Raw genomic sequence first — 17,736 nt, forward strand, 5'->3', positions numbered from 1 at the left:
TACACTCTGTGACGAACTGTGGTTCTGTTGTTGGAGTACAGGACTTCTGCCGGAACGAGACTTGCCCTTCTGCTTCTTGAAAGTTCTAGTTGTCTTTCTGGGTTAACCATGGATTCTAAGGTTCTGTTGTACCTTGTTCCAAACGTCCTCTGAAGACTTCTTCTTGTGTTGTACTGAAGTCGTTGAATCTGTTGATATCCTCGTATCTGATCTTCTTGTGTTGGTGGTTGAGTCTGGGTTACAGATTCTCTGTTAAGAACGGCTGCCCTGTGGCTCATTTTCTCGAGTCTTTCTTGTATTCTTCTTTAAATATTATGTTGGGATCTTGGTAAAAGTATATAGGACCTTGTTTTCTTGAAGTAACTGTTTTTTCCGTAATTGAAACTTTGTCTAACCGTTTGGATAAGCTGATGATGGATTCTTCAAGGTCTGCGGGTGTTGCTTCTTTTCCACGACTGACTTCCTTTTGTAGTCTTTCAACCTTTTCTTCTATTTCTGAAAGCTTCTAGTTTTGCTTTATTACTAGATATAATAGGGTGTTGTTTTGTTTAATTATGGTTGCGTTTTGCGCTGCTACACCACTTTTGTAATCAAATGGTTTTGCAAATCCAACTGCAGGTGAATCAAAGTCTTCTGTTGCACCGACGGCTTCCTGATAGTCCGAACTAGCTCTGACACTAGCTAGGCTCATGAGGTTAAGAAGGCTCTTACTTCATGCAGAAGGCGTTCAACCTTCTGGATCTTCTGATTAAGGTCTTCCGTGAGTTTGAGTGCTTATTTCTCAACCAATTTTGGTTGCTCGACTATTCTTTGAACTAGATCGAGAACTTGACTTTTAGTGAGGGGTTGATATTGATGTACTTCAAACGAGATTTGCTGTAGGCTTTTTCTGGTTTCACTCTGGGTTTTTCTTATCAATTCCTCACAGGTTTCTAAACGAAGTTGTAATTCCTTTTGATTTTCAAGTATCTGATGAAAACGTTTGATGCAAACTTTTGCGTGTAAAAGTAGTTTATCATGAATACAGGAAATATTATTACTTAAAACTGGCAGCTTGACCTTTTGAGTTTCTTCAAGGTTGAGATATTCAAGGTTAGCAGTTCGGGAATGTTTATACCAATCTGCTATATCTTGTTCAAAACGATCAGTCATAGAAAATAATAACTTCTGTATTTATACTAAGGGAGTTACTATTCTTATTGGACTTGTGGATGCTAAAATTCTTTGAAAAATGTTCACGTTTCCACACATAATTCCCCCTTCTGGGTACTTGATCGCGTGTACTTTGGCTTTTACATTAGTTTTTGAAAACAGGACCCACATAAATAAGAAATCCAATAACAACCGTTTAGGATAATACAGACGATATTACTTTAAATAACCAAAGATTTTTAAACAAAACTAGAAGAAAGGTACAAATATCCTTTTCCTGCAAACCTTGAATGGGCTTTTAAGCTACCATGCTTATAAACGCTTTGTTCATAAGCTCTGATACCAAATAAAAATATAATAAAAATATTTACCAGGAAAGTATTTTTATTCTAAGAACAAAGACTAAATCTTAGAATATTCAAACATATTTATTAAAACTTACTTTAAAAAAAGGTTTAAGAACTTCCAACTTATATTTCACACAATATGATTCTTACAAGGGAGATAGAGAGAGAAGTGTATATGCTTTTCGATGCCTCTCTATCGGAAAATAAACACACTTATTTATACAAGATTTTAAGTGGACAACTCAATTATAGAGAAAACCCACGATAAGGTAGCTGGTCCACCTATTATTCAAACTTATTCACAGCTGGCTTCAATAATTCTCAGGACTGCTGTGAGGTGGGGCAGGTTTCTAGAGAAAATTTGACAAACCAGGCAAAGTAGGATAATAATTTAAACAAACAGACAAACAGCTGTAAAGTGGTCCGAACACGTTGCTTTTTAGAGTCGACAGTATCTGGCTCCACGTATATTGGTTCTTAGAATAAAAATCATTTCAGTCCTGAGTCTTTCTGCATATTCAAAGCTATGTGTGAACTTGATCGCTGGTAAATATTTAAACAAACAGACAAAAGCTGTAAAGTGGTCCGAACACGTTGCTTTTTAGATAGCTTTGAATATGCAGAAAGACTCAGGACTGAAATGAGAGTCGGATAACTTCTCAATCCAGATTTGTATCTTGATTTGGATGAACTGCGGTAGGTGGCGATGTTGAATGTTGACGGCGAGAATGGAGGTTGTGGAAGACCAGATTTGTAGCAGAGAAGTGGTGGCGGTGGAGAACCGGATACCGCCCATCGAGCACGTTTTTCCGGCGATTATGGTGGCCGACTATGAAAGGGGAGGTGGCAGCATCTGGCGGCGGGCGGCGATAGTGACTTCCCGGTGTGGCGGCTGAAAACAAATTGCTGAAATCACTTTTAGGTTTAAGCGGTGGTGAGGTTTTTTTTTTGAATAAAAATAGATAATAAAAAATGGAAAAACAAACTCTAAGGGCATAATGATCTTTTTAAGTAGATAGGGACCAAAAACGATAGAAATATTCAATTTTGGACCAGTGATGCACCAACGTTTCATTTTGGACCAAAAACACATAATTATGCCAACCACAGGGACCGTTTTTGCAATTTTGTCAATTTTCTTTCCCTCATATATTGCTAAAGAGTATCATTGATTTCGTATAATAAAAGGTACTTTTATACATGTTTTTGAAAGTAAAAACTTAATAAAACATCTGACAAGAATAGAAACGATGATAAGATGTCATATAAATGAATGAAAAAGGGCACCGATACCATCAGAATACTAATCTGGTTTTATGGGTGTGAATCTTTCCCTCTTTTTCTTTTCTCTTGATGTCTTTTTGTTGTATAGTGGCGTTGTAGTTGTACTCTTTTACTAGTCTTGTTCTAGGGTTTTGCTTTGCTCAATGTGAAAAGGACTTGTCTTTTTCTCCACTAAAAGCCATTTCGGTGTGTTCTTTTTACTTCAAAGAGTCGACCTTTCTTTACAGGAGAGCAAAATACGAAAAGGGAATTTCTTGTTCAAACAAAGAAATGTCTGCAGAGACTGGCGTAACTTTCCCTTATTTTCAAAGTTTCTCACCTGATGTTCAACAATTCGATGATCTCTGTTACTCCCACAAATCCAACTCGTGCTTGGTAATTGACTAATTTCACTTTTACTACTTCTATTCACATTTAATTCTTCTATTTGATTGTATCGATCAATTGGTTCATCTTGTTGATTTCAATGGTGACGCTTTGGGCTTTTTCAGAATTAGGGTTTTCGCAATCTTGAATTGAAACTCATCGTAATTGATAGGGTTTTTCCTAATAATTATCGGTCCATTTTCTGTTTCTAATACAGGGGAGTGTGGTTCAGAGCTCCGTTATATCAGATTTCGATTTTGGGGGTGAAGGGGATCTTTTCAAAGCACAAGAACCGATGATCGAGCAACCATTGGTTACTGTTGACTCTATGTCGGCGATCACTTGTGGAGAAGACGACCTTTCTTCACAAGAACTCAGTGTAACAGATATCCAGTCGTTTCAAAACGATGCATCTCTGAATGAAATTTTCCATGAATTCAAAGAAATATTGGCAAAAGAAGCAACCGAAACTTCACCGCTTTCAGAGGTCTTGAACTATAAATTCCCAGTTAGAACAGACGAAATCCCGATTGTGAAAGAAAACGTGCATCCACCTGGACAGATCGTGAAAAGTGTGAGCTCAGATTGTTTAAGCTCGATGGAATGGATTCACCCTGGTGTTTTGAACACTATGGAAGTGAACTTTGCAAATGTTTATGGGATGCGAAGGGCGTTTAGTGAAGGAGACATAAAGGTTTTGTTTTGTTGTTTATGTTTCTGAATTTAGTTGGAAAAACCATGATACATGAATCTCAATTAGTCGAGTTTTCCATGACAGACTCTTGATAATGGCAATGGAAGCCATAGACAGCCACATCTCATGAGTGAACACACCATGGGAGACCGTTGGCAGAAGCTCTCAAGATACAGAAACAAGAAAACAAAGAGGAATTTCGGTAGAAAAATCAAGGTATACTTTTTCTTTTTATAATGTTATATATTAGCCATGGTGCAGGGTATAACATAGTGAAAGTGGTTTCAGTATGCATGCAGAAAGGCATTGGCAGACAGTCAACCAAGGATCAGGGGAAGGTTTGCCAAGACAGAAGAAACTGAAATCTTGAGAAAGTTTTAATGTAGAAAATGTAAAGAAGGAGATGTAGCCAGCCTGGTCAAAGTCAAAGCAGGTTTTGTTAAATAAGGTTCTATTTTAATTTAATTGTATGTTGTTATTAGATTAGTTTCTTGTATATCCCAAATGTTAAACCCCAACTAGTTCTTGATATTCTCTTTACAAATTAGACTAGAACTAAAAGTACTTGTGTTGTTATGTATATATGTGATCTAAATGTATAATGTCACCTTTTAGTAAAGAGGTATGTAATTTTGGGAGTAACAAGAGCAAGTATATTGATAGTGAAAGGTGATGATTTGAGTTGCATTCATCAATCGGATGTATATGAGGAGGTTTGAGGATTAATAAAGAATATTCCATAGACGATGATAAATTATTCCAAGTAAAATATCTGGATGATAATCATGTATATGCTTAAGGAACTACTACATGGATTTTAAACATGATGTCAAGGAATTAATGATTAAGCCTTTACTTACACTTAAAGAAATGCAAAATGAAATACTTAAGAAATAATTAAAGCACATCTTGCAAATAATGTCACACCATTTTTGTGAAAATATGTCTCTGTTGGCGAAACTCACACATATATAAGATTTAAGTAGAAAATGCTGTGATTTGTTAGTTTTGATAGTGTATATCGATTAGCATGTTGATCTAACGTCTAAATTATCAAAGCTCAACTTATTGAGTTTTATCCCTATTTCATAGTAAAATTTCGATTTCATTTTTTTATTTTTTTTAACCGACGTATTTTTGGATTATAAGTTTTTTGTTTAAACTAAAAGTTAAAAACTCTTACTGTTGAATGATTTTTTTTTTCAAACTAAAAGCTCTCAAAAATTATAAATTATGTGTCGAACATGTACGACATACTGAGATTTTAGGATTTTGTCTTAGGATCTTAAGATCATAAGTCGATCCTATCCCACCAGTTTATCAATTAATCTCGAAGGCGTATTGTGACACTCGTGGAGCAATCACCGTTTTAATCATTAATCTTGAATCAGATAAAACATTGTGACACTTATAGTATTCTCTTTGTAATTTTATACCTTTAGTGATCACAATAACATTGTTTTTTTTTATTCCTGCTTATATGTTACTTTCTTAAGTTCTTGGATTTATGGCATCTAGATTTATTGTGCATGTTTAACTAATTTAGTTTATTCCATGGTCAATATCTTAACCAAAACATTAACTTTAACTTATACCAATAAACAAGACCTTGTTGTATCTTTCAATCCCTATATCGTTTGATCTCAATTTGATTTTACCATGACAAACGTAAAAAAAATAAAAATAAAATAAAATAAAAAAATAAAATAAAAATCCAAAGTAATTACTTTTTATTCTTTACGTTATGACCTAATTTTTCTCCGGTCTACGCCTCATTTCTCTTGTCGGCTTCTCCTCTATCACAGAGAGCAGACGCGATCGGCGATTCAGAGCCCTAATCGGACTATCGCAGCTGCCCAGCCCCACCATCGTCGGACCATCGAATTAGGTAAGTTCTTTCTTTTAATTCTGGCTTTCGATTGTGTCTTCCGAATTTTTATTTCTGTTTCTAGTGTTCATATTTCACGAATTCAATTGTGTGTCTTCCGATTTTTGATTCCTGTTTAAAAATGTGAACTTTGCAACCCAACAGCAGCAACAATGTATCTCAATATTTCACGAATTCTGTGTTGATTTTTGTTTCCAAATTTGTTCATATTTCAGAAGAGGCGCCACTTCAAGACTCCTAAGAGAGAGCTAATGAGGTCAAACAGTCTCTAGATCTTCGAAGATGAAGACTTTAACTTCAAAATCGGAAGAACAACAATAGATTGGTGTCTACATCGAATCCGTTTTAGAAAGCCTAGTCTTCAACTCAGTTTAGCCATATCAAGGTAATCATATGATCGTGTGAGCTAAATATCTAATTAGGTTGTATTATTGGTAGATTTATCTTTCCTAATAATTTATGCATTGGTGGATTTTGTTTCAGTTGGATGTCGCGTAGTTTCCGATAAGAATTTAAATTGCTTCCTATTTTTGTATGTGTAAAAATATTCCTATCCAATAAAATTATGGATAAAATTATGATAATTCTATATTTTTTTAACTAACTCATTAAGGCTATATTAGGAATATATCAAATAAAATTAAATTGAATGGTGATTTGTCATAATTTTAGTGGGTAGGAATAATTATAGGCATAAAAGGTAGGAGGTAATTTAATTTCTCATATGGAAATAAAAATTCCCCACTAGCCATCGTTTGTTTCTCAGGATACACAACAAAATACAATATCTGAGACCTCTGAATATAACTAGACCTTATTTTACTGTTGTGAGAGAGTTTCGATGTTGTTGTAGTAGTACGGATGACAATATGAAACAAGCAAATTTTTATGGTGTTTTTTTTTGTGTATGAATGCCCTTTTTATATATCAAAAACTTTCAAAAATAACCATAATTATAATCAAAACTAAAAATTAACTATGATGATTTAATTCAATTTTAGATTCTTAACTATAAAACCGAAAACATTTAATTACAATTTTTACACATATGTTACGAGAAGAAAAAAACTGTTTGCAAAATAGAAATTTCATGAAATAACCAAAACTTAAGGGGTGTTTTAAGTATTTAGCCACAAAAGTTTGAGTTTTGTAAAATGACCATCAGATCCGCAGAGGGGGCTCTGCGGATCGCTTAATGTCTCTAAGGAACTTAACACACCTCTGCGGAAATGAGGTGACAACACTCAAAGATATAAAGCGATCTGCAGAGGTGTTCACAAGATCAGAGACACCTCTGCGGAATCTTAAAACCCCCAAAAAAAACTATCTTTTAGTGCTGCCACATCATTTCCGCGGAGGTGTGTTAAGTTCCTCAGAGACATTAAGCGATCCGCAGAGCCCCCTCTGCAGATCTGGTGGTCATTTTACAAAACTCGAAATTTTATGGCTAAATACTTAAAAGACAAAATTGCAAAAATGGTCCCTGTGGTATGCAAAATTTTGGGGTTTTAGTCCAAACCATGAGTTTTTTGGATCCATGGTCCTTTTGGAGTGGTTTCTATGTGGTTTTGGTCCCTGGACTTAACTCCCGTTAAGTTGGATCTGTTAAGCCCCCTTACGTGCCTCACACGTGAGGGTAATTTCGTCATTTCATATGTTAGGGACCATTTTTGCATGAACGTTTTTTGGATTAATTCCTTTTTCCCCTCATTTACTTTCCCCAACACTCGTCAACTCCCCAACTCCCTCATTCTTGCTTCTGCTCCATTGAACCTGCAAAAAACCCTCGTTGCTTATCCAAACAAGATAATCGACACTACACATACAAGGGCATACGTTTAATACGAAATGGTGTTCGTAATGTGGCATATCAGACCAAAACACGAAGTTGTTGATGTATCAACTGTATATGGTAAGTTGCTCTGTTTTCTTTAACTTTTATACTTTGCATTTTCTTATTGATTTAGAACAAAAAAATGCAAAATTTTGACTTTGTTAATATGTACAATTTTGATTTTTAGCTGGTGCACCCACATGGTTTAGTATTAAGCTTCATCACGGTGGGAAATTTACTAAGTTACCTGATATAAAGTACATTGGAGGTGAAGTGCGTTATGTTGATTATGTGGACATTGATGAGTTTTCTGTGCATGAACTTGATTCCATAATGCTTGACCTAGGTTACCCAGACCCACGGAATCCTGAATTCGCTGATGAATCCCCAGTTATATACTACCATTTTAGGATACCCAATGGTGACTTTCAATTTGGTCTTAGAGCTTTAGGGAATGATCAGGATGTGATCAACCTTTCTAAATACATTGCACATAACAAGCTGATTGAGGTGTACACAGAGCATGGAAAGACAAATTTACTGACTTACTTCATGTCACCAAATGCAAAGGGTAAAGTTGTCATTGAGGAATTACCAGAAAATGATGATCAAGGGGCTGAAGTTGAGGGTCAAGTTCATGCAGATTCTCCAATGAAAAATGTGAACCATGGTAATGGTGAGCCTATTGGTGAGTTCATGTCTCTGATTCTTTTTGGGAGTAAGAATGATAGTTTCTCACCAGAGTATAGAAGGGGTAGGGTTGGGAGTTCCAATATAGGTGAAAGTTCTTGTAGCAAGAGGCTTAATTTAGATTATATTGATGAGGGTGTTCACATTTCAAAGGAAAAGAATGATGATCAGGATGGTTCAACTGATGTTCAGGAGGCAGCAACTTGTGTTCATATTGATGAGATGGATGGTGTTAGGGAGGCTGCAACTGTTGTTCAAGAGGCATCAACTGTTGATGAAGGATGCTACAACACCCCCCTGTTAATAATGCTGATGAACAATTGAATGAGTTATTTGATAACCTTATGGAAAATTTGATTGGGAGTGATGATGATAATGCAGAGTATGAAGGGGATGGAGAATCTGAAGAGGGTAATCAAGAGTATGAAGAGGATGATGAATCTCAAGAAAGTGATCCAAATTTTGAAGAGTATGATGAATCTGAAAATAGTGATCCAGGGTATGAAGAAGATGAGAGACAAATAGAAGATGAAGATCATGTGGATGACATAATGGATGTTGATAAAATATACAGGATGTGAATGTGGACATGGGAGACTTCACTCTCAATGTTGAAAGTGATGTGGAAGGTTCTTGTATAAATGTTGTTCATGGGCATGAACCTGAAGATATGGAAGTGATCAACAATGAGGAATTTGAATCTTTGGATGAAGGATCTGACCAAGACAGAGAGAGAAGAGCTCTTATCAGGAATTTGAGAAAAGAAAAAAGGTGCAGTCTTGGGGCAGTACATAAACAATCATTTTCAGTTGGAGATAAATTTAATAGTAAAAAAGAATTAAAGGAGGCAATTGATCTGCATGCACTAGAATCAAGAAGGAATCTTTTCTTTAAAAAAATGACAATGTAAGGCTTAGGGCACAGTGTAGAGGAGTTGTACCTGTCACCAATAAAGGCCAAGTGGGTAGTCAAGCTACCACTTCAAAAAGAAAGGGTAAAGAATTAAAGACACAAAAAGTAACATGTGGTTGGTACATTCATGCATCTAGGTCAAATCCTGAATCCGACTGGTTTATAAGGACCTTAAACCAAACTCACACATGTTTGCAAACAAGGAAACTCAGGGCTTGTACTGCTTCTTTAATCAGCAAGAAAATCTTTGATCAAGTTGAGGCGAATCCAGATATATCTTTGAGAGCCATACAAGATCACTTTCAAAAGACCTACCAAGTGGGTGTTACTATGGACAAGGTGTTCAGGGCAAAGGATAAGGCAAGAAAGCATATAACTGGGGACTACACAAAGCAGTATGAACTGTTGAGGGACTATGTTCTCGAACTTCAAGCCACCAACCCAGACACCACAGTGAAAATAGATGTATGTTCTGAGCCTAACCCTGATTCCCCAACCAGGCAGTTTAGAAGAATTTATGTGTGTTTGGGTCCACTGAAAAAAGGGTTCAAGGAATGCCTTAGGGACTTATTAGGTTTTGATGGTGCCTTCATGAAAGGACCATTCCCTGGGCAGGTCCTTTCAGCAGTTGGTCTTGATTCCAATAATGGAATTTACCCATTAGCATATGGGATTGTTGAGTCTGAAAACACAGAAAGCTGGAAATGGTTTTTAGATAACCTTGGGGATGACTTTGACCTTGGAAGAAACTCAAATTTTACTTTCATAAATGACAGGCAAAAGGTAAAGCTGGAAGTGGTTTTTATACATTTGGTCATTTAAAGTGTGGTTTTAAGTTAATTCTAATGATTGACAATTGATTCTTGCAGGGTTTACATATTGCAGTTGAGCAATTGTTTCCCAATGCTGAGCATAGATATTGTATCAGACATATTCATGACAATATGAGGAAAAGATGGAGGCAAACAGAGTACAGGGACCACTTGTGGAGGTGTGCATCAGCTACCACCATTCCTGAGTTTGAACATTTGATGAAGGAGTTTAGTCAGTATGATAAAGAGGCATGTGAATGGTTGAAGCAAATTCCTCCTGCACATTAGGCAAGGAGTCATTTTTCAGGTAAATCTATATATTCCAATTTGGTCCTTATGTCTTTCACTTAGTGAACTGTTTTACTTGTATGTGAATTGTATTAAATGTTTTTTAATAGTAATGTACAAACAGGAAGAGCAGTTTCTGATGTGTTGATATCAAACATGTGTGAAGTGTTTAATGGGAAGATAGAGAAAGGAAGGGATAAACCTGTCATTGGATGTTTAGAATACATAAGGGAGTATCTAATGAAGAGGATATGCAATGTCATGAAGGAAATGAAAAAGGCTAAAGGTCCACTAACACCCACAGCAACAAACATCCTAGCTGCAAGAAAAACAGTTGCTTCACAATACATTGCTAGGTGGAATGGGGGAGACAAGTATCAAGTCACAGGAGCTTTGCAGGTCAACATGTGGTTGATGTTAGGAACAAAACATGCACTTGCAGAAAATGGGAATTAATTGGAATTCCATGCAGACATGCAATTGCAACTCTGAATGAGATGAGTAAAGACCCAGAGGCTGAGCTTGACATTTACAAATGGGTTCACAAGGTGTATTTTCTAGAGACATGGAAAAAGGTTTATTCTTTTAAGGTGGAGCCAATTAAGGGTAGATCCATGTGGCCCAAAAGTGAATGTCCCACAAAGCTAATCCCTACTCCACATCGCACTTAGGTGGGAAGGCCTAAGAAAAAGAGAAGACAAAGTGAGGGTGAAAGGTTAAGGTGATGGAGTGAATGCTACACAAGAAGGAGGTTCCCAAAAACCAACACATGATGGAGTGCAGAAGCTATCAAGGAAGCATATCAGTGTTACTTGTAGCAAATGCAAGAACAAGGGACACAACTCTAGGACCTGTAAAGGGCAAGGTGGGAATTAGTCCAAGAAGTAATGTGTCATGCATGCATGAAGTTTTCTATGATTTTGATTGGTTATGAAAACTTGGTTGTTATGTTTACAATATTTTGTTGAAAACTTTTGGTTGGTTGTTATGAAAACTTGGTTGTTATCTTAGGTATGGTAATGTGTCCCTTTTGGTAATGTTTAGAATCTTTGGTTGTTATGTTTAGAAACTTTGGTTGTTATATTACAAATCTTAATGAAATGTGCATTTTGGTTATGTACAATTGGTTCTAATATATACATTTTGGTAATACATTCATACCATTTCTATTCATATGTTAATTCTGATACATTCATACCATTTTGGTAAAACATTCATTACACTTGCATCATAAAATTGTACATATATCATTATCATCATAAGTCACTACAAACATGATCACATAAAATTACAACAAAATGACCAAAACACCCTTCAGAGTATACCCCTATACAAACCAATTACAGAAGAATACAATCACAAAGAAAAACCAACTTCCAAACATGTACATTTTCAGCTTCAAATTGTCATCCTTCAATGCTTTGACATTTTCCACCAACATGTTGTTCCTGCATATCAGTCCATTGCATTGATCCTGTAGCATGTTCATACTTCTAACCAACTCATTGCACCGTTCCTGCACTGAATTCAAATTTCTTAGCAGACCAGGTATGATGGCTTTCGCCCTAACACACATTGGGGGATCAAGCCACCCAATAAACCCACAAACGGAATCATTCATAGGGCATGCAAAAAATCTCCTTCCTGGATTCAGAGGGGTCCAAGACGTTTTCACCATAGCAACTTTTCCACAAAAACATAGCACCATTTTTGTTGTAACAGAGCTCAAGAAGAAGAAGGGTAGAAGAAAAGAGACGTTGGGGAACGTTGGGGAAGAAGATCGCAGGAAGTGGGGGTATTTAAAAGGAATAAATCCAAAAAACGTTCATGCAAAAATGGTCCCTAACATATGAAATGACGAAATTACCCTCACGTGTGAGACACGTGAGGGGGCTTAACTGATCCAACTTAACGGGAGTTAAGTCCAGGGACCAAAACCACATAGAAACCACTCCAAAAGGACCATGGATCCAAAAAACTCGTGGTTTGGACTAAAACCCCAAAATTTTGCATACCACAGGGACCATTTTTGCAATTTTGTCTACTTAAAACACCCCTTAAGATTTGGTTATTTCATGAAATTTCTCTTTGCAAAATGTATCCGCAATTTTTCTGGCCCGGTGATGGAATTATGGCCGCATGTCATGCACTTGTACACAAGTTTAGTTGTTCATCAAGCTTACAACTACATGGATTGCCTCTATATGCAAACACACTTTCTTTCATAGGTTTATCACAAAAATGCTTTTGAACTAAATAAATGTTGTCAAAAGGTAGCATATTTTTATTTTTATTTTTATTTTTATTTTAAAAAGATCATCGTGATCGGGAATATCATGTTTTCGCTGTTACAATGATACTTTAAAAACAAAACAAAAACAAAAATTTGTTACCTTGTGATAACATTTATAGCTCAACTGTATATTTTAAACGTTTTGGTTAGCTTGTTTATCATTGATTTATTATTACCTTGAAAATTAGCCCATCGACAACTTAAAGTTCCGCATGTACCCACTTTTATTTTTTTATTTATCCTAAATTATAGTATATAATATTAATTTCCATGAGGCTCATGAACAGTAAACTTTGTGAGTCGTCTTCGTTTTGAAGTTGCACACATTTGGTCTCTTTTGTAGGACCTAGACACACGCGTACTTTGTGTAGCTTCATCGTCTTTATGCTCCAATGGATTTCTTCCACAACACCTACACAATGTCTTTTGCTTTCCTACACTGACTGCCGTGTTGTATAAATTAATCCAAATTGTCATCATGTTTCTCAAAGTTCTTTGCATCCATTTCAATAAATCTAGTTGATTTTTTAGGTTTTACTAAAGAAAAACTCAAAGTGTTCCAATAATACTATTCATTGTTCTAGGTTCATCTAGCATTTTCAACGGGTTGATTTCTTTATCATTTGTCCTTAATTAATATCTCTCTTGAGTGATCTATGGTTGCATCATCATACTTCTTAAAGTTCTTCGTATCTAGACTATTGATTGTAGGATTGTAATACAGTTAGCCATGTGACAAATGACATAGCCAAATATAAACTAACATCAATAGAATCTCACTAAAAATGCTAGGAAGGATCCAAAATTTCTCTACTCCATTGATCTCCACCAATGGAATGTGTTGGATCCGAAATCACCACAACATCGTGTTACACAAAACATACACAGGCACACATGCACATATAAGAAATAAGTCGCATCTTTCTATATTCAGACATATTTTCAAATGAAAGAGATAATTAATTTTGGTAAATGCCTACTAATAAAATACTACCCAATTTGTTAAAATTAAAAGACATACTTAATTTATCTGAATGGTCACATTTCAAAAACGATTTATAAAATACTAATTCATTTAGAAGAGACATACTTAATTTCTCTAAATGACTACTAATAAAATATTAATCCATTTGTTAGATATACTCAAATTCTCTAAATGGTCACATCTCAAAGGCGATTAATGAAATACTAATCCATTTGAAGGCGACATACTCAATTCTGTAAATGCCTACTAATGAAATACTAATTCATTTGTTCAAGTTAAATAGACATACTCAATTTCTCAAAATGGCCACATCTCAAAAAGCGATTATATGTCAATCTTAAGTTGTTGAAGTGCTACCCTTCAAAGTAATAATAATTTGGGGATACTGACATATATTTGTAACAAACTATTTAAAGGGTTTCAAAAATACCAATTAACTATAAATATTGTATTATTGTTAGAAGGTGGCAAATGTTTATTTTTGTTTTTAAAAACCATTGTAACCGAGAAAACCTATTAATCTAGTTATCGTCGTCGCTACCGCATATACATTCAGTTCTTGATCTCCGCTGGCATCCCTCTTCTGCCTTTTATCTGCATCTATGAATATGTTTTATGTTTTTTTTTTGTTTTTCCAGTTTAATCGAGATATCCTGATCAAACTGTAAGGAGATGTTAGTACATATGTTAGCATTTAAGGTTTAGGCTCAAGACCTTTAGGGTTTAGATCGGCCCAATAGCTCCTTATATATCTTTATTTATATAAGGTTTAACCCTCATTATTAATAAAAACAATCTATTCTTTATTACAAACAAAACTTGGAATTTCCAATAATTTTATGAATAAAATGATAGATACATTGTTTAATTTCTATAGTAACAAACAAATATAACATTGTTATTTAGACATGCTACTAATTAATAATTGCATTGGAGAAAATATATTTAGTATATATATCAAAGATCGAAACATAATTTATTATTTTATTATTTTTTACAATAATAATGGTATGCATGTAATATGTATAGTAACCTTATAATTTTCTTTTGGTCAAAGAATATTTCTTTTCCATAAAAAAAGACGATAGAAAAAGAAAAAGATACTTGTTTTATATTGCTTCCACGTCACAATACCAGGACAAAACAGTCATTTCACTAACCTCTCCAACCATATTTATATACATGTGTCCATCCCGTTGCACCATTTTCATCGTCTCCATTCCAACTACGAAAAAGAAACCCCAAGACGCTCGACCAGAAAGTGCGCGACTGTGCGCTTTTCTGCACTCTTTCGGTTCTTTTTTTTTTGGTTCTCCCCTTTCCTGAAATTTTGTATAGATTACACATATACGTACACATTTAGATAATCAGAACTGACGCCATCACAGGTATATACGATTTCATCTATGATTTCGCTTCAAATGGACGTTTTTCTTGTATCGTTTGCCGTTTTCATCTCTTTTAATCGAATGCTTATGGTTCTGTCTCCGTCTCTGTTTGATCGATTGATGGGGAAATTTAAGTATCCAGCGCCTTGTTTTATCCTCATAGTCATAATTTCAGTCGTTGCAGTCGCTTTTCCCCTTTAATCGTTTAATCCCTAGCTATTTTTTCAACAGTCTGGTAGTGGTCAAGAGTAAAGTTTAAGTACTTTGTTTTATTATGGATAAATTGCTTATGCATCTAAAATTTTGGTATAGTTTTCTCTCTTTGACACGGTTCTTGATCTATAGCTTCAATGACACGCTGTTTACATGTGCCTTCTTGTTAAAAGTGGAGAGTTACTTTACGTAAATACTTATACATTCATTGCAGAATTTTTTGGTCTTACTTTTAATGGAATTACCTTACATAAATATCAGATGTTGTATCTGTTTTTCATACAACTTACACTAGTAATCTGTCCTAATTAATATGAATTCAATAGTATAAGAATGCCATTGGTGTGTTTTATCTGTTTTTGGTTGTTTGATTCATTTCTTTCATGTTCATGTTATATATTATCATTTTTTAAAGCATTATTCATGTAATAAGTTGAAATTCTTTTGGTTAGAGGCTGGAGCTGGACAAGAAAAGGCGAATATATGGAGGGAGACGCAGGAAGAGATTTGGGATGCCAGAAGACTATGGATGGGAAGGTGAATGAGGACAGGTGTCACACTGTTATCCCTTCTTGTTGCCTGAAAGCTCAGGCATACACCCCTGACCCTGAGCTTCAAGCCAACTGCCATGCAACAGTTGTTTCTGGATGGTTTTCTGAACATCAATCTTCTTCTGGTCATTCACTCATTCCCTTTCTTTCTTCACTTATTTGCATACATTTTGTCATTTGCATTCCATTTTGACCCTTTTTCCATTCTCCTTTTCAGATAATAAGGCTAAAAGAATGTACTTCCACAACCCCATGTGGCCAGGGGAAGCACATTCATTGGCTGTAGAAAAGATTTTGTTCAAGGAAAGGTCAGAATATCAAGAGGTCCTGGTTTTTGAGGTATTCACATAACACATTTCAACATTAACAAATCCTGTATTTGAATTTCCGTGTTATATGTTAATTATTTATTTGATTTGGATTGCAGTCTGCAACATATGGAAAAGTGCTTGTTCTTGATGGGATTCTTCAGCTGTCTGAGAAAGATGAATGTGCATATCAGGAGATGATAGCTCATCTTCCCCTTTGTTCCATCAAATCACCCAAAAATGCAAGTTCTTGTTTATTTCTTTTCTTGTGACACTGATATTTCTCTAATTTATAAAGAAACTAAATGTATATTGTGGTGTTGTGTTGTCTATCTACAGGTTCTGGTTGTGGGTGGTGGTGATGGAGGGGTACTTAGGGAAATTTCTCGCCACAGCTCCATAGAGTTGATTGATATATGTGAAATAGATAAGATGGTTATAGATGTATGTTATGAAAAAAATTAAAAATTTTTGGTTATTGTTTGATTTTACAGATTCTCATTGTGAATTTTATTTTTCTTGATTGTAGGTTAGCAAGAAGTTTTTCCCTGAGTTAGCTGTTGGATTTGAGGATCCTCGTGTTCATCTTCATGTTGGTGATGGTAAATATTTCAAGAATGTTTATATTGCTATTTTATTATAATAAGTCTTTCTTTGGTATCTAATTTTTATATATAATTTTTTACAATAGCTGTTGAGTTTATAAGGAACATACCAGAAGGAAAGTATGATGCTATTATCGTTGATTCTTCTGATCCTGTGGGTCCCGCTCAAGAGCTTGTGGAAAGGCCTTTCTTTGAGATGTTAGCAAAAGCTTTAAGGCCTGGTGGTGTTCTTTGTAACATGGCTGAAAGCATGTGGCTCCACACTCATCTCATTGATGATATGATTTCTGTTTGCCAAAAAATATTTAAAGGCTCTGTTCATTATGCATGGGCCAGTGTCCCCACATATCCAAGGTACGATTTTTTGTTTTTTTTTTTACAGAAAAAAAAGAAAGAAAAGATATTTTAATGCAAGTTCTTTGGTTTTGCAGTGGTGTTATTGGATTCATTTTGTGCTCAACGGAGGGCCCGCCTGTTGATTTTAGGAACCCTGTAAACCCTATTGAGAAGCTACAGGGAGCACTCGAGCATCAAAGAGAACTCAAATTCTACAACTCACAGGTGTGTTTGAGTTTTTTTATCACTTGATATGTTATATACTTTTTTTTTTTTTTTTTTTAATTAATCTTGGAATTTGATATAAATTGTTTTTACTTTATATGACAGATGCATAGAGCTGCATTTGCCTTGCCATCATTTGTTAGGAAAGAGGTGAAATCTCTTTGATTGTTTTCTTATTATGTCTTGTCTTGTGTTAGTGATACTCTTTTGGGTGTAGACTTATGACATATTGGAATTAAAATAATTGGTGGGATTTGGAAAAGATTTCGTTGTCTATTGTATGTGAATCCAATTTACAATGAGATTTTTCTTGAATCATTTGGTTATGGTTAGAAATAAATGTTTGATGATCCTATGATAAATGATTCATGGCTGGTTGATCGTTGATGTTTTTTTCCATGGATATAGATCTATGTTCTTTGTTCTTTGTATGTGTTTAGATGCTATGACATGATATCATGCCACACTAGGATTTGTTGAGAGGCAATGATAACATAGATATGGAATGCTGAAATCTAAATTCTAACATCATGTTTTTGAGTTATGATGATATTGATGGCAGTGA

The 17,736-nt window shown here is 35.1% G+C and overlaps 3 protein-coding genes across 7 annotated transcripts; all 3 read left to right on the forward strand.

Annotated features, from left to right (window-relative positions):
• Positions 1-2,917: 2,917 nt before the first annotated feature.
• On the forward strand, positions 2,918-4,390 carry LOC145134155 (uncharacterized). The gene is made up of 4 exons (XM_079069048.1): positions 2,918-3,158; positions 3,367-3,843; positions 3,928-4,059; positions 4,132-4,390. The coding sequence occupies exons 1-4, from the start codon at positions 3,054-3,056 to the stop codon at positions 4,222-4,224; spliced, it is 807 nt and encodes a 268-aa protein (XP_078925174.1). The 5' UTR covers positions 2,918-3,053; the 3' UTR covers positions 4,225-4,390.
• A 1,208-nt stretch (positions 4,391-5,598) lies between these two features.
• Positions 5,599-11,277, forward strand: LOC145129597 (uncharacterized). Of its 4 annotated transcripts, XM_079064366.1 has the most exons (7): positions 5,599-5,731; positions 5,947-6,116; positions 6,215-7,643; positions 7,753-7,833; positions 7,912-9,950; positions 10,037-10,286; positions 10,378-11,277. In XM_079064366.1, the coding sequence occupies exons 3-5, from the start codon at positions 7,580-7,582 to the stop codon at positions 8,577-8,579; spliced, it is 813 nt and encodes a 270-aa protein (XP_078920492.1). In that variant the 5' UTR covers positions 5,599-5,731; positions 5,947-6,116; positions 6,215-7,579; the 3' UTR covers positions 8,580-9,950; positions 10,037-10,286; positions 10,378-11,277. The 4 variants fall into 4 exon arrangements, with proteins under 4 accessions (XP_078920492.1, XP_078920490.1, XP_078920491.1 ...); XM_079064364.1 differs by having other exon boundaries at positions 7,753-9,950; XM_079064365.1 differs by having other exon boundaries at positions 7,753-9,950; positions 10,392-11,277.
• Positions 11,278-14,757: 3,480 nt separating this feature from the next.
• SPDS3 (spermidine synthase 3) lies at positions 14,758-17,511 on the forward strand. Of its 2 annotated transcripts, none has more exons than XM_079064461.1 (9): positions 14,758-14,933; positions 15,599-15,822; positions 15,915-16,036; positions 16,125-16,247; positions 16,345-16,449; positions 16,535-16,607; positions 16,697-16,964; positions 17,042-17,171; positions 17,277-17,511. In XM_079064461.1, exons 2-9 carry the CDS (start codon positions 15,630-15,632, stop codon positions 17,334-17,336), a joined length of 1,074 nt encoding a protein of 357 aa, XP_078920587.1. In that variant the 5' UTR covers positions 14,758-14,933; positions 15,599-15,629; the 3' UTR covers positions 17,337-17,511. The 2 variants fall into 2 exon arrangements, with proteins under 2 accessions (XP_078920587.1, XP_078920588.1); XM_079064462.1 differs by lacking the exon at positions 14,758-14,933 and adding an exon at positions 15,399-15,488.
• Positions 17,512-17,736: the final 225 nt, after the last annotated feature.

This window comes from Lactuca virosa, chromosome 8 (assembly GCF_052849685.1).
Source record: "Lactuca virosa cultivar CGN04683 chromosome 8, Lactuca_virosa_CGN04683_v6, whole genome shotgun sequence".
In the NCBI taxonomy this organism is placed as follows: Eukaryota; Viridiplantae; Streptophyta; class Magnoliopsida; order Asterales; family Asteraceae; genus Lactuca; species Lactuca virosa.